This window comes from Bos indicus, chromosome 17 (genome assembly GCF_029378745.1).
Source record: "Bos indicus isolate NIAB-ARS_2022 breed Sahiwal x Tharparkar chromosome 17, NIAB-ARS_B.indTharparkar_mat_pri_1.0, whole genome shotgun sequence".
In the NCBI taxonomy this organism is placed as follows: domain Eukaryota; kingdom Metazoa; phylum Chordata; class Mammalia; order Artiodactyla; family Bovidae; genus Bos; species Bos indicus.
In genome coordinates this window covers 62,485,686-62,502,125 of record NC_091776.1, presented here as the reverse complement: position 1 = coordinate 62,502,125, position 16,440 = coordinate 62,485,686, and the positions used below count along the sequence as shown (strand labels likewise).

The 16,440-nt window shown below is 43.9% G+C and overlaps 1 protein-coding gene across 3 annotated transcripts in view; it reads right to left on the bottom strand.

The window, feature by feature from the left end:
* BICDL1 (BICD family like cargo adaptor 1) overlaps positions 1 to 16,440 on the bottom strand; it is an 80,236-nt gene that overhangs the window by 22,331 nt on the left and 41,465 nt on the right. For all 3 annotated transcript variants that reach the window (XR_011561292.1, XM_019977669.2, XM_070770170.1), the window contains exons 3-4: positions 5,638 to 5,754; positions 2,238 to 2,384 (exon numbers count right to left, since the gene is read on the bottom strand). Coding sequence is in view for 2 of the 3 variants with exons in the window: in XM_019977669.2 (XP_019833228.2) it covers positions 2,238 to 2,384; positions 5,638 to 5,754 (264 nt within the window). In the remaining variant the exon portion in view is untranslated. The remainder of the gene's footprint in view (positions 1 to 2,237; positions 2,385 to 5,637; positions 5,755 to 16,440) is intronic.

The following is a 16,440-nucleotide window of genomic DNA, read 5'->3' as shown; positions in this document are numbered from 1 at the left end:
GGTCCTCTTGAGGGACAAATCCTTTACTGGGTATTAAGAGTTTAGCAAAATGCCTACTTTTTCAATTTCCTGGGCCCTCAATAGTCATTTTTATCCCTCTCAGACTGAAAAAAAAAAAAAAAAAAAAATCAGAGCTGGATTTGATCAGTGTTTTAAAAACCTGTTTCTGACAGTAGAACCCCAATTACAGAGTGAGCCAGATCAAAGGGGGCTACTCTGCTTGCGGCAGCCTGTTGCCCTGCCCGCTCAGCCATTCTCTCATCCTGTGTCTGAGGAAAAGGATTAAAACCGGGGGGATTAGAAACACTCCAAGACCACTAGCTCTACAGTCTACAAGTCTGATTCAGGACCATTCACCTACTCCCTGAGCGAGCCGAAATTTCTATTTCTGTACAGGCCATTTCAGCAACAGAACTAATTAGCAACACCTTAAAGAGTTTTATATGACTAGAGGAGGAAAAAAAATTACAAATAGTTGGGAAAGAAGAGATTTCAGTTCATAAACGCAGCTTTTCCCAATGCAGAGGTCCCAAGGTGGGACCTCCCTGACCTGATGCAAGCGTTGCACTCCCATTCTTGAAGAAGCCCAATCAGGAGGCAGCGCATGTGCAGGGGGCGAGGATGTGAACGAGGTGCGACTGGGGACTCTGGCTGCCGAGAACATACAGCCCACGTGCTAGCCAAGTACTACACAGTCCACACTGGTCCTGGCTCTTCCTCACCCCCAGGTCTCCCATTCTTGATCTGAAATAAGGACTTCTCATTTGTGAATTCATGTTGAACAAAAGTTTTTTTTTTTTTTTTTTTAGGCAGGGCCATTTCCCCATTTTTCTTTTTCCTTCTCCTCTCCATACTCTACCTCGGCAACCCTCAGGAGAGCACCTGATGGGGTAATAAACGCTGGTGAGACACTGACTTGGAGAGGCACGTGATACACAGGAAGTCATCACTGAGAACCAAGTAAAGCAGGCAGGAGGGCCCCCTTCTGGATTCTACCCAGGACTTACTACACTATTTAGGACAGAGAGCTCACCTTTCTTAGCCTCAGTTTTAGAACATCTGCAAAAATACTCTGTTCTGTGCAGAGCAACCGACAAATGTCCATGGCTGTTATCACCGTAAACTTTAAAATAAGAGCAAACTCCTTTCCATTTTGAAAACTGATGTGAGGCTTTAGCCAGCATCATTTTCTGTTCCACACTTACTGAGGCCCCGCTTTACACAAAGTTCTGAGCTGAAGGTATAAAACACAGAAAAAATGTTAATTTGCCCTTAAAGAGGCTAATCACTCAGAGGGCTGTTTAACTGATGGTATCACATGACCTTAGCCTAAGATGTTTCCTCATCCCACGACCCAGGGTTTTCCTCAACAGCTGACTGCTGAGCCCAGGGGCCTTCTGCAATCTGGTCTTTGGGCAGGGACCCACCTGGCACAGGACTATCCCTGCTGGCCACCTGCACGCGAACTGCACTGCTGCAATCGGCTCTGCTCCCTGGCACACTCAGAGGACACCCCAGGGAAGCAGGGCCCGGAGCCCCAGGCCCAGTGCTCCTAGGTCATTGAGGCGAAGCATTCTTGGCAGCAGATGCTGCACTGTTTCTGGGGAGGCTGAGTGTTTAAGGGGTCGTTTCCTGTCAAGTGTGAGCTTTGGGATTCAGCTGAGGCCTGGTGGCAGTTCCCAAATAAGGACAAATATAGCCATGAAACAATTTCTTTTAGCAAGGAAAAAAAAGAGGCTAATGAGGCTCATAGAGGGGTCGGCCTGTGCCTTCGCTAGCAACTGGCAGAATCAGGATATGTCCCGCTGTGCTCAGTGGGCAGCTTCTGGGCTTCTGCTCGGGGCCAGCCCACTGAAGGCAGGGGCCTGGGGAAGCAGCAGCAGAGAGCACCGTGAGTCCAAGACACAGCCACGGGCTCCCTCTGAAGTCCCCCCCAGATTCCACAAACCCCAGGAGGCAGAACAGCACTGCAGGTGCTCCAGTCACGTTAATAGCCCGGAAAGAACTCCATGAAACTGCTCCTGGGGCCAGTGGCTCAGAACAAACTGGAAGGATGACCTGCTGGAGCAACGCACTGGTTCTTGGCAGAGAAAGAGCAGCCAGTTAGCCACACCTGAGGAGACCCATATCCGGCCTGAGGAGAGGCCTCAGCGTCGCCCACTGCCCATGCACTAGCCCCTCCTCGGGGCCGGGCGGCTGAGCGCGCCTGGCCCTGAGCCCGCCCTCCGTGCCCGCACCTGGAGGTCCTTGTCGTGGCCCTGCCTCTCCAGGATCAACACCCGGTCCTGCAGCTCCTCCACTGTCCCCTGGAGCAGGTCATTCTCCTCCAAGGTGGCGCTGAGACGGTGCTCCAGCTCCCGCTTCCGATCTGACAGCATCTTGATCTGAAAGCAGGGAGAGCGCCACAGGGCGGTGTGGGGTTACACCCTGGCTGATGAGTAGGGCAGGAGGGACCAGCCCCGGAACACGAAGGCAGGCGTCTCTCCAGCGCTCTGCCCCAGCGCCCCCACACCGGACAGAACAGCTATGAACTCTCCAGCTGAGGAGAAAACCCCTCCCCTTCGTAAACCAGTCTGGGAAGGAGTGGGAGTTAAGCTTTGGGGAAGCTGGAATGTGGGGTGCCAGGTAGAGGCAAGGAAGGTTAGTGCTCTGGAAAATTCCACAGATAACACAGAGAAGGGCTCCACCTTGCTGCCCACAACGGTTTTTTTTTTTTTGGCTGTGTCATGCAGCATGCAGGATCTTAGTTCCCTGACCAGGGATCAAACCTGTGCCCCTATGCAGTGGAAGCGTGCAGTCTTAACCAACAGACCGCCAGGGAAGTCCCCTGCCTACGACTTTACTCCAACCCAACAGCTGGTGGGGTAGTGGAACCTAACCTGTGGGACACTTCTCTCAAGTCCCGAGCCTAAGACAAGGCCCAGGACAGCCCCTGGGGCACTGCACTCTCATGTTCTTCTCTCTCTCCTCTGTCCTTCCCCCACCGCTGGCAGGTCTGGCACTCGAGGTCATGGCTCAGACCCAGGGCCCCAGGTGAATGGGGGAGCCCTAGGATACAGAAAACAGCACTGCCTGCATCAGCCCCTGCCCTGGGAGGGAACAGGACACTGACAAGTAAATAACTGATTTTACTCAAGGTATCTTCTGCTTCAGCAAGAAACTAGTGAATAGAAGCCATCTTTCTCCTTTTATTAAACAGGTTGATATGTTTGTACACTGAGTATCTAGCCAGCCACAAGAGAGATACAGACTTTCTTTTAGGAAAGTCTGTTCTGTCTCTTCTGTTTCAGTGAGAAAACAGAGGAAAAGAGGAAAGAGATGCCAAGTCTTCTGTGGCTTCAAGGTTTGCAGGGTGAGCGCCACCCAGCATGCCCCCAGGCCAGCAATGCTTCCAGCCCAGGAACCCTGCCCTGCTCAGGGGCCTGCAGGAACCATCCCGAGTCCCCTCAACTGCCAGTGGCCTTGGGGGACTTCAGGAGTCCTGTAGGTGCCTCGGCTCCTCCCATTATTAGTTCCCTGCTAGACTGATCTCTTACCCCATTTCTTGCGAGTATTCTCCTGGCGTGGTTCAGATGTGCTCTACGATCTCTAGTCTAGCATGATGACAGTTCACTAAGGGGACCAACCACAGATCGTTTCCAGGAGAGATCTGGAAATGAATGTCCCAAGTCCTCTGAAACCTGCCTCCCCTCCGCTCTTTGGCTGTTCTCACTCTCTGGACTAGAATTCTTGCTCAGAGGGCACGACTCTTCCCCGGCCACCTCCCCTCCGTTGGATGAGATGCCATCCTGGGGAAATGAAGTATGAGGCCTTTGTCCAGAGGGATCAGGTATCCGGCCAAACAAAGGAACACTGTCTCTCAGGTGTGCACCCCGGGAAGGACCAACGGAGCAGCTGTGTGAATGGCCTACTCTTCTCCACGCTGAAGCAACGCTGCCCACGTGAAGGGAGCTCTTACTCTAGCTGCATTTAAGTACCCTCTGACTCTCACATTTTCCTTCCCGTGGATCATCTTTGGTTCCCAAGTCCCATTCAGTGAAGTCATGAGGTAACCTGGTTCTGATATACAACCCCACCCCTTAACAGAAAACAAACAAACTCAGAAGTTCAGAGCTTTGTGAAGTGTCTTACTGCTACTGCTAAGTCGCTTCAGTCATGTCCAACTCTGTGCAACCCCATAGACGGCAGCCCACCAGGCTCCCCCGTTCCTGGGAGCCTCCAGGCAAGAACACTGGAGTGGGTTGCCAGGTCCTTCTCCAATGCATGAAAGTAAAAAGTGAAAGTGAAGTCGCTCGGTCGTGTCTGACTCTTCGAGACCCCATGGACTGCAGCCTACCAGGTTCCTCCGTCCATGAGATTTTCTAGGCAAGAGTACTGGAGTGGGGTGATATCGCCTTCTCCAAGTGACTTACTGGAAATAAACAATTTCATAGCTTGGCTTTTAGATGTAAAAATGTTATTAGATGAAGCAGGGAATTGGCATTAGGTAGCCAACTCCCTCACCCGATCCTACACACCCTGAAACTTGGGACCCAATCTGGCCACAAACATTCCTGGGCATGACCCTGTGTCACAAGGGTCTAGGCAGACAGACAACTTGAGGGTGCTGGACCTTGGCAGAGGTGGCTGAACAGCATGTCATGCACACAGACCATCACAGACAGGCATGCCAAACCCACCAGCACCAACTACTTACTTCAAGGACCTGCTGCTCAATACCCGTAGGAATCCCAAGGGAAGGGAGGGAAGAAGGGAGTGAGAGCCAGGAGAAAAGAGAAGATATTGACAGACTTTAGGAAAAACATCTTTGCATCATGTATGAAACAGGGGAGTAGCCATCTTGGCCTCTTGGGTCTGACCATGAGGGCTCGTTCCTTTACCATGGTGGTGGCGCTGGACTGTCCCTCAAAATGTAACTCAGTCAAAGGGCTGTTGTTCAGACACTTGGCTGAGGGGTCTCAGGAGCAGAGGAGGTGGAAGCCTCTCCAGCACAGAGGCCCCCTTTGGGCTGGTGATGTGACCCTTCTCCGCTCCTCACCTCCCCACAACCTGCTTCTTACAGACTCGTCCCCTCAGTGCTACTTTCCCTGCTCTGGCTTGCCCGCCAGGGCCACAGACCCCGCCTGGCCTCTTGTATGCTTTCAATAACACTACTTTCTTCTAAACACCACACACAGTGCTTTCCATGTGTTAACTCATCAAATCCTCTCATCAACACTATGAAGTAGATTACTTCAACCCGATGAAGGACATATTACTCTCGGTTTATAGGTAAGAATAATAGGTCCTATTTAGAGGGACTGAAGCGGACCCAAATGGAATGGAGAAAGGGAAGATTCTCTTTCCAATCCTCCGTTTAGGATGTTTTGGAGGGATCAACATATCCAGTAAAAAGTAGGTCATCCCTAATTTCAGCACACTCGGCAGTAACTCTGAGCAACCGTACTTCTCTAGACAACAGGCTCCCCAGGGAAACACGGTCGCGCGATCCCCATTCAGTTTCTCACAGACATCTCTCTCCAGAGATGCTAGATAGGGCAGGTTTTTGTTCAGAGGACTCCGTGTCTAAAAGGCCAGGCACGGCTCCTGCAATGAGAAAAGTCCTTCCGCCCAACATGGCTGCTTGGGGAGGCTGACCTCGGCCTGAAGGCTTTCGAGCCGGATGATGTGCTGGTTGGTTGATGAGTTTTTCTCCCGAAAGTCTTCTCTGAGGGCGTGTACTTGCATGGAGAGTTGTCTCTCAACTTCTGATGCCTGTAAGCAAAAGAGATCATGGGGCTGATTCAGAGGTTGTACAAAGGAACGCCGTTCAGAATTTTGCCTTTCATTTCTCAAGCATATCTTTGCAACTCTATTCTACAGGAAGTACAGATGAGAAACAACCGGTTTCCCACCCCGTTCACTTTGTTCTCTCATGCCCAAACAAGACTGACCCCTATCCCTACCTAAAGCATGAATGACTCTGTCTAGGTCTAAGACCACTTCGCTGATCAGAGGAAACAGGCCTAGAAAATAGTAAGTTCTCAAATGTTAGTTATTATCATTATGACTCTGCACACAGCAGAAGCTCCACAAACATCTACTAAATTCAGAGACAGTCTCAGTATTTTACAAGAAAGAATAAGACCAATATACCTAAACTTTAGAAATTCCTTTATCTTCCCCGTCCATTTCCTTAGTGGGGGCCAGGCAAATAATCTATCTGTCTTACTCCCAATGTGGGCACTATTTAAAATACCCTGTCATGTCTGTTAAGATTTTTGCTGTTCATTTCTCAAGGATGTTTTCTGTACCTCTCGATTCTCTGGGGAGTGCTGGCCGAGGGGCTCCTTTCCCACCCTAATCTGTTTATTCTCTAAAGTGGAAACCCAGCAAACACCAAGTACCATTCAGTGTATCCGCGCCTTCTCTCGAATATGCAGGAGAATGTTTTGAAAGAATGTGCCCTTGGAAGGATCCAAGCCCTGTCACACCCCTGAGGGCCCAGCCAGCCAAGCCTGCAGAGCAGAGCCCTGAGCGCAGCCCTGGGGAGGGTGGCCACAAGACAGGGCAACTCACTGCCTCAGTGCTTCTTGGAGGCCAAACGGGGTCAGTAAGCTTTATGGGTTCTCAGGGGAGATCACAGCTGCAGAAATGGTGAGGGAAGGCTTTCAGAGGAGGCGGGTGGTAATAATCTTGAAATGGTAGGTGAGCTGTTCAATGAGGCTCTCATAGTAATGGTCACACGTTCAATAGTTCCTTTTATCTTCAAGTGCTATGTAATCAATTGCCCATCTGTTTTTGGTCCCATAGATTCAACAAACATGCCCCCCTCCCTGCCCCCAGACTACAGAGCCACAAGAATCAACCCACAGTGCTAATTTTTAAACAATTACAAGATACACAGCAAAAGAAAAGTCAAACCATCTCTTTTTTCTTATTCTAATTTTAGTTTTAGACACTACCAGCTTATTACCGAATCACTTAGAAACACAATATTAGTCGCTCCTGCCTAAAAATACCATGAGTATTATTTACCAAGTGCTCCCTATGTGCCAAGAACTGTGCTAAATGCTTTATCTCAATTGTCACAACCAAAGTGGGGCCTATCACCCTCATTCAAGGCAACAAGCTCAGGGAGGTGAGGGATCTTGCCCCACATCTCAGTGAATGACAGCATCAGAACGGTCAATTTGGGGTTATCTTACTCTGAAATTAGGACTTCAGTACTACCTTCTTATACAGTACCTTGAAGTAGGTTTTCCTATTTCTATCACTCACTATTGAAACCAACTTTATGAGTCCAATTTAGACTTTTTTCTTTCTTCTTTTTTTTTTTTTTTAATACTAAGCAATTTTATTTATGACTCTTGAAATTTCTTTGAATAGAATTTAGGGCCCATAAGGAAAATTTCCTCTTAAAAATGCTGTAGTTTGGTAGTTTGGTCACCTACGTCAAATTCAGTTGACTATCAGAGTTTCAAATATGCTGGAGATTACAAAGCACTGGGTAATTTAGGCAGCTGGGACCTTATTCTGAGCATCGCCATCTTGACATGAATCATGAGACAACCAAGCCTAAGAGGTGCACTGGGGACCACAAATAGGCCCAGTTATCAGAAGGGCTCCTGTAGACAGTCTCCTCTCAAAGCAACCTTCCTAGAAACGAAATTTGTCTCTTTCCTCCAGGCATCATGACACCAGAGTCTCAGCTCTTAACCACTATGTTATAATGTCTCTTTAAAATGTCTGACTCCTCAGATGTACCCAAGGATTTACTGTTGACGAAGGCTTTCAACCTATAGCTCTCATTTGAATCTCCAACCGCCCAAAGAAGCAGGAATTGCTGGCCTCATTTTGCAGACAAGGAGGTGGAGGCCGAGAGGGAGTGGCCCTGCCCTGGCCCTCCTGGTTCTGTGCTCGCCCACAACACCCTGGCCACCTCCAGCCAGGAGGCCAGTCACCGGTCTGTGATGGTGATGGAGGGGAACACATCGGTCAGACACATAAGCACCATTTTCAAGGAGCTAATGCACCTTCCAAAATATATTATTTCCTTCTTTTTCAGAGATGGAAACTGGCACAGATATTTTAGATCTAACAGAATGAGTATTAGCTGTTTCTGCACATAAATGAAATAATGATGGCTGAAGTTTGTCCGTAACTCTAATGTTCTAAATGCTTTCTAAATAAAGTATCAGAAAGGTTATAAAGTCAGTTTTACTTCTATAATGAACACAGCACACTGGTGCTTGTCAGTGCTGAAGCCAGGATTTGTACCCAGATCTGCAGCTCCTACCCTGACACTCTCAGCCCCAACACACAGCACTCCCTTTCTACTCTCCTTTGCTCCCTCTCAAAAAAGCTTACAAAATGAAAGTGACATCAGAGTGACAACCTTGAATTTATTCTAATTTAAGACAAAGGGTGAATTATTAAAAACCATTTGTAATTTACTACAGTTGAAAACTGTTGCATTAGGACATGAATTTAAAAATAAATTTATTTTTCAATTTCCTATTTTTATTTATTTCTATTTTTTGGCCACACCATGTGGGACCTTAGTTCCATCACCAGGGATCAAACTTGTGTTCCCTGCAGTGGAAGCACATAGTCTTAACCACTGGACTGCCAGGGAAGTCCCTATTTTTCAATTTTCAATTTCTGTAACAGAACTCCATTGCAGAATATGGGTTTATTTTCAAAGTACATTTTGTTGATTTCTCCCCAATCTTTCTGTGTGTATGTACACACTTCTGTGTGTGTGTACAATTAAATTACTCATGATCATATTGCTTACATAAATTTTTCTTTTTTCACTTAGCATCAAAACATCTGATATCAAAAACAAACATCAGGTATCAAAAACATTTCCATGTTGTTTATTATTGTGTGTGTGCGTGCACTAAGCTGCTTCAGTCATGTCCAATTCTTTGTGACCCTATGGATTGTAGCCTTCCAGGCTCCTCATGTCCATGGGTTGCCACGCTCTTCTCCAGGGGATCTTCCTAACCCAGGGATCGAACCTGTGTCTACTGCACCTATTGCATTGGCTGGTGGATTCTTTACCACTAGCGCCACCTGGGAAACCCAATTATTTATTATTATACTTCTTAGTCATCACTTTAAATGGCTTCATAATATTTCATCACGAAGATAACTTATGATTTCCTCTAGCAATGGCACCCCACTCCAGTACTCTTGCCTGGGAAATCCCATGGATGGAGGAGCCTCATAGGCTACAGTCCATGGGGTTGCTAAGAGTCAGACATGACTGAGCAACTTCACTTTCACTTTTCCCTTTCATGCATTGGAGAAGGAAATGGCAACCCACTCCAGTGTTCTTGCCTAGAGAATCCCAGGGACAGAGGAGCCTGGTGGGCTTCCGTCTGTGGGGTCACACAGAGTTGGACACGACTGATGCGACTTAGCAGCAGCACTCCCTTCTTGTTAGGCATATGTGATTTTCCCAGATTGCACAGTTATAATGATTACATGTCACTGTGATGGTGGTAGTAGAGCTTTCCTACTAATAGAAGTAGAATGGAAAGCCTGAGTTTTCCGGTGGAATGCAAAAACTGAAAAAGTAGATGATTATAGTTTAGAAGAGGAAATCTACACCAATTTGAACCAAAAATGGGTTTATGATTACCCTATGCTTAACTGGAAAATTCAATTAACCAAAAGTCTCTATTTTCTTATTTTCAAGGTCTTATTGTTCTTGATAAAAACTTTCAAATTTGTAATGGGTGCTATCAGCTTACTGAGAGCATATTATATGATAAGTCTCCTTTTTACTGTCTTGGGTATTTATAGTACTAAAAGTAATGGCCAGCAGATGATACCACCCTTATGGCAGAAAGTGAAGAGGAACTAAAAAGCCTCTTGATGAAGGTGAAAGAGGAGAGTGAAAAAGTTGGCTTAAAGCTCAACATTCAGAAAACGAAGATCATGGCATCCAGTCCCATCACTTCATGGCAAATAGATGGGGAAACAGTGGAAACAGTGTCAGACTTTATTTTTTGGGGCTCCAAAATCACTGCAGATGGTGACTGCAGCCATGAAATTAAAAACGCTTCCTCCTTGGAAAGAAAGTTATGACCAACCTAGATAGCATATTCAAAAGCAGAGACATTACTTTGCCAACAAAGGTCCATCTAGTCAAGGCTATGGTTTTTCCAGTGGTCACGTGTGGAAGTGAGAGTTGGACTGTGAAGAAAGCTAAGCGCTGAAGAATTGATGCTTTTGAACTGTGGTGCTGGAGAAGACTTTTGAGAGTCCCTTGGACTGCAAGGAGATCCAACCAGTCCATTCTAAAGGAGATCAGTCCTGGGTGTTCATTAGAAGGACTGATGCTGAAGCTGAAACTCTAATACTTTGGCCACCTGATGCAAAGAGTTGACTCATTGGAAAAGACCCTGATGCTGGGAGGGATTGGGGGCAGGAGGAGAAGGGGACGACAGAGGATGAGATGGCTGGATAGCATCACCGACTCGACGGACATGAGTTTGGGTAAACTCCGGGAGTTGGTGATGGACAGAGAGGCCTGGCGTGCTGTGATTCATGGGGTCGCAAAGAGTCGGACACGACTGAGCGACTGAACTGAACTGAAGTAAAATATAAATATATAACAAACTTAACTTCTGAGTTTTATTTTTGGAAGGCTTTGGGAGGAATTGGCACACTGAAGCCTAGTGAGAACAAAAGACTACCATACATATTTGCATTTACTTCAGTTCGGTTCAGCGTCAGTCCTTCCAAAGAACACCCAGGACTGATCTCCTTTAGGATGGACTGGTTGGATCTCCTTGCAGTCCAAGGGACTCTCAAGAGTCTTCTCCAGCACCACAGTTCAAAAGCATCAATTCTTCAGCGCTTAGCTTTCTTCACAGTCCAACTCTCACTTCCACACGTGACTACTGGAAAAACCATAGCCTTGACTAGACGGACCTTTGTTGGCAAAGTAATGTCTCTGCTTTTGAATATGCTATCTAGGTTGGTCATAACTTTCCTTCCAAGGAGGAAGCGTCTTTAATTTCATGGCTGCAATCACCATCTGCAGTGATTTTGGAGTCCCCCAAAATAAAGTCTGACACTGTTTCCACTGTTTCCCCATCTATTTGCCATGAAGTGATGGGACTGGATGCCATGATCTTCGTTTTCTGAATGTTGAGCTTTAAGCCAACTTTTTCACTCTCCTCTTTCACCTTCATCAAGAGGCTTTTTAGTTCCTCTTTACTTTCTGCCATAAGGGTGGTGTCATCTGCATATCTGAGGTTATTGATATTTCTCCCAGCAATCTTGATTCCAGCTTGTGCTTCTTCTAGTCCAGTGTTTCTCATGATGGACTCTGCATATAAGTTAAATAAGCAGGGTGACAACATACAGCCTTGATGTACTCCTTTTCCTATTTGGAACCAGTCTGTTGTTCCATGTCCAGTTCTAACTGTTGCTTCCTGACCTGCATACAGGTTTCTCAAGAGGAAGGTCAGGTGGTCTGGTATTCCCATCTCTTTCAGAATTTTCCACAGTTTATTGTGATCCACACAATCAAAGGCTTTGGTATAGTCAATAAAGCAAAAATAGATGTTTTTTCTGGAACTCTCTTGCTTTTTCGATGATCCAGCGGATGTTGGCAATTTGATCTCTGGTTCCTCTGCCTTTTCTAAAACCAACTTGAACATCTGGAAGTTCACGGTTCACGTATTGCTGAAGCCTGGCTTGCAGAATTTTGAGCATTACTTTATTAGCGTGAGAGATGAGTGCAATTGTGCGGTAGTTTGAGCATTCTTTGGCATTGCCTTTCTTTGGGATTGGAATGAAAACTGACCTTTTCCAGTCCTATGGCCACTGCTGAGTTTTCCAAATTTGCTGGCATATTGAGTGCAGCACTTTCACAGCATCATCTTTCAGGATTTGGAATAGCTCAACTGGAATTCTATCACCTCCACTAGCTTTGTTCGTAGTGATGCTCCCTAAGGCCCACTTGACTTCACATTCCAGGATGTCTGGCTCTAGGTGAGTGATCACACCATCGTGATTATCTGGGTCGTGAAGATCTTTTTTGTACAGTTCTTCTGTGTATTCTTGCCACCTCTTAATATCTTCCGCTTCTGTTCGTTAGATTTTTACCAATACCTTTCCAAAGGGAAGGTTTCATTTCTGGTAATATGTTAGGTTAGGTTACTTGGACTGACTTTCCTACTGAAAACAGCTAAAAATATTGGATAAAATGGAAAAGACTTCTTAAAAGCGTCAAAGAGCTGCCAAGATAGTGATGGAATCATAAGAATGCTTCACATTATTACAACCAACCAATGGAACACAAACAGTAACAAATAAACCTAATTACACCACAAATGAACAGCAAAACCACAAGTAAAGTGGGTGGAGAAGAAAATAACTCAGTTAAATGGCTTTGGAAAACAATCCTTTGACTGTGTACTATAAGGTTCAGGAAGAAAGAACTACACAGAGCTACTGAACTGTAGGTCATAACTTGCTTCTCACAGATGTATGGGTTAGCAATTCTAACATTACTGGGTTTATAGAATTGAACAAATAAGTAAATGTATCATGGATAATGAGAACCACGTTTTCCTGTGGAAAAAGAAGTTACAAATAAGGAAAGAGGGAAGGCTAACATGAACCTTATGGTACTAGATTAGAATTGAAGACATCAGAACGAACTTACGGTGTTTAACACACACACACATATATATATAAGTGGAGGGATTGAGAAAATGATTATATGCATCTGTTTATGAATGAGGTAAGTTTTTACACACTCATTCCCTAATTCTGTCTTCTGAGAGGACCTAAAAGTAATGACATCTTAGTGCACACATTGGTTTGTATACACTAATCTCTAAGAAATGAACCAAACAATGCTCCTTGGAGAAATGGCTTGTTTCAGGGTCGGGGGAGGAAAAAATACAAGATGAGCTTAAACCATCTTAGGATGCCAGAAAGAAAGGAAGTGCTTAATAAATGAGAGAGGTACACTGAATGGACATAGAACTCAACTTGAAGGAGCTCCCAGTGGCTAAGGCTGGGACCATTTGATCAATGAAACAAATAATGATGGTAATGGATTAAAATGCATAGAATAAATATTCATGAGTCCACAATGATAAGTAAATAATTGGATAAATTAGTTACTGAGGGAAAAGAGGCAGCTCTTCCTTACAGAGAATTCCAACTAATAAATATAGAAGGAATGCTGTAAACAGAAAATCGCCAGCAGGCAAGCATCACAGCAGTAACTGCTGCAGGCAAGAGCTGGAGGATGGACACTAATAACTGGTGGCAAAAACTGGACAAGAAACAGGGTATTTATACAGTCTCAAAGTATCTCCCTGTAAGGCTTACTAATCACAAGGAAGAAAAGAGTAACTTCACAGTGGAGAAGCCTGGCAGATACTACCTTAGAAGTTACTGTCATCAGTTAAAAAAAAATGTCAAACACGACGTGTCCTCAATATGAACACTGAGAAGGGCGCCACCGCACTTCTGTGCTACCTTGCAAAATGGCATAACCTAATCATGACAAAACATTAGACAAACCCCAAATTGAGGGACTTTCTATAAAATAATCCATCATTACTCTTCAAAACTACCAACTTCAGGAAAAACAAACCAAGACTGAAGAACTGTCAGAGATTGAAGGAGACAAAATAAACATGACAAATGAATACAACATGGGAGGTTGAACTGGATCCTGGGCCAAAAAAGGACAAAGGTGGGAAAGCTGGCAAAATCCCAGAAGGTATGTGGATTAGCTAATACTGCCTCAATGCTGGTTTCAATAACTACTATGGTTACCTAAGATGTTAGCATTAGGGGAAACTAGAAGAAGGGTGTATGAGAATCTCTATCTTTCCCCTAACTTCCCTGTAAGGCTAACATTGCTTAACAACAACAACAAAAAAACAGCTGATTGGTAGTGCCCCTAGACACTGCAGGAGAAAACGAGTTATCTCTGAAGGATGGGAACGTCATTCAAGGTCAAATAATCTCCATAAATAATGTTCTAATAAAAATAAGCAGATTATAGTAAAACAAAACAAAAATACACATGGAAACAAAGATTCATGAGCAAGAACCAGCATAAGCAACAACAGAAACAGATTCACAATGACTTCAGATCCTAGAATTATCAGTTACAGATTATAAGACAACTGTGATTGTGTTTAGATAAATAAAAGGCATGATTAAAAATATCTCTATGGAACAGGAAAATATAAAATACAACCAACCAGTCTGAAAATGGCACAAGATGTCCAGCGATAAAAAACAATCCTTTTAGTTCACATAGTGCCCTGGACACATACCTCTAGCAGAACGCATATTATATTTTATTACAGTTATCCATTTGCATCCTTCTCCCTCACCACATTTTAAGCTTTTTAAGATGGGGGGTGATGGTATCTAATTCATTTTTATATTGCCAGTGGATAGCGCAATGCCTGGCATATGATAAGTACTCAAAAAATGTCTGAACTAAGTATCTCTTTCATGGCTGTTAGAAACTGCCCTTGATTAAGTAAAAAAGAATCAAGTCTAAATGTATAGTAATATAGCTACCATGGGATGAAAAAAAAAAGTAAAAATCTCCAAAGAACCAGAGTAGACACACACCCCCAAATTAAAGTCAAAATGTTAACAAAGTTTATTCCACTTTTAGAGTGGCTAGATTTATTCTACAAACTAGGGATACAATAGTGAGGAAGACAAAAAGTGTTAGTCACTTAGTCTCAGTCAGTGTCTGACTCTTTGCAACCCATGGACTGTAGCCCACAAGGCTCCTCTGTTCATGGAATTCTCCAGGCAAGAATACTGGAGTGGGTAGCCATTCTCTCCCTCCAGGGGATCTTCCAGACTGAGGGACTGAACCTGGGTCTCCTGCACTGCAGGCAGATTCTTTACTGTCTGAGCCAGATCTGGTCTCTAGAACTCTCAGAGCTGGAACCCTACTAGAAAAAAGAAACCAGTTACTGAACTCCTTCACTGTATACACAAGGAAACTGAGGCCCAGAAGGAATCCATAAGGATCATATAACAAGTAACTGAAAGGTAAAACAAGTGAGATACCAATTTAGGGAGAATGACTTGAAAGGATGGAAAAACAAATCACAAGAAACAGGAACTTAAATTTTAATAGCAAGGCAGTTGACAGAGAAAGGTTAGAGAATGAAAAAACAAAATCAAACCTAACGCTGGTTAATATTCAAAGAAAAATATTTTCTTTTCCTGCTCTCTCTCTCATCTTGAATTTCAACTAGTTTGAAGTATAATTTACTATTTTAACCTCTCTTCTGCTAGACTTTGAGCCCTAGTATCCACAACATTATTTAGTACATCACTGGTTCTTAAAACATATTTGCACAATGAATGGTTTATATTTTATCAGAAAATCAGTTTTCCTATAAGGTTCTGTTTTTCACTTTAGAATACAAAATATCCTCTATAGGCTATGCAAACCACTACTTTTTTTTTTTTTTTTTGGCCAAAACAAATACAGAAACAAATATCTAACAATTCTTTCAAGTGAAAAATTCAAGATTTTAACAAAATGAAGATAAATTTCATGTTGATCAAGCTTTTTTTTTTTAATTTTAGCTTAATAGGAATCTTAGTTTTCCTGAGCAACCCAAAGTTCCATACCTGTTACAGGTAGATATTTGCCCGTCTAATCATGCTGGGTTATTGGGTTCTTGCAAATTTATGGTGTTACATGACAATGGTGTGGCTATAGACATCTGCTGTACTATTTTGCTAATTAATACTATCTTAGTGCAGGTATGTGATGCAGACAGATGAGACTCACTTTGTACTCAAGACCTGTAGAACAAGGTTCACTGCAGCGTTGTTTGTAGAAGACTACAGGCAACCAAAGTGTCCACCATTAGCAGCCTGTATGTATCAGTGCAATCAAATGCTGTATAATCTGCCTGCACCAATACGACAGGCAAGAATTCTACCGGTGAGTCACCCATGCATCAATTACTTTGCCTTAATGTGGAAAGATTTCAACAATGTAACATATTTTAAAAAGCATTATATGTTTATTTAGGTGCACACATGCATAGAAGAATGCCTGGAAAGCTGTTCATCAAAATACTATCAGAAATTACCTATAGGACATGATATTCCTAGCAATGTTTGCCTTGGAAAAGAATTTTTTGTAAAGTTGAAATATTCAACAGTAGTATGTATTATCTTTAATAATGAGGGAAAATAAAGTTATTTATTTAAAAATAGATAAATTCATAAAATATCAACCTAGGGACAAAGGTGAAAGGAAAAAAGTGTATTATTAACATCAAATAAAGATCAGAAATTTTAGTAATAATGAGGCTGGGGAGAGTGATACAACAATTATAACAAACCTCAGACAGCATAAGCTTAGAAAGACTGAAGGGGAAGAGTATTTTATTTTTTAAACTTTTAAAGTTTGAA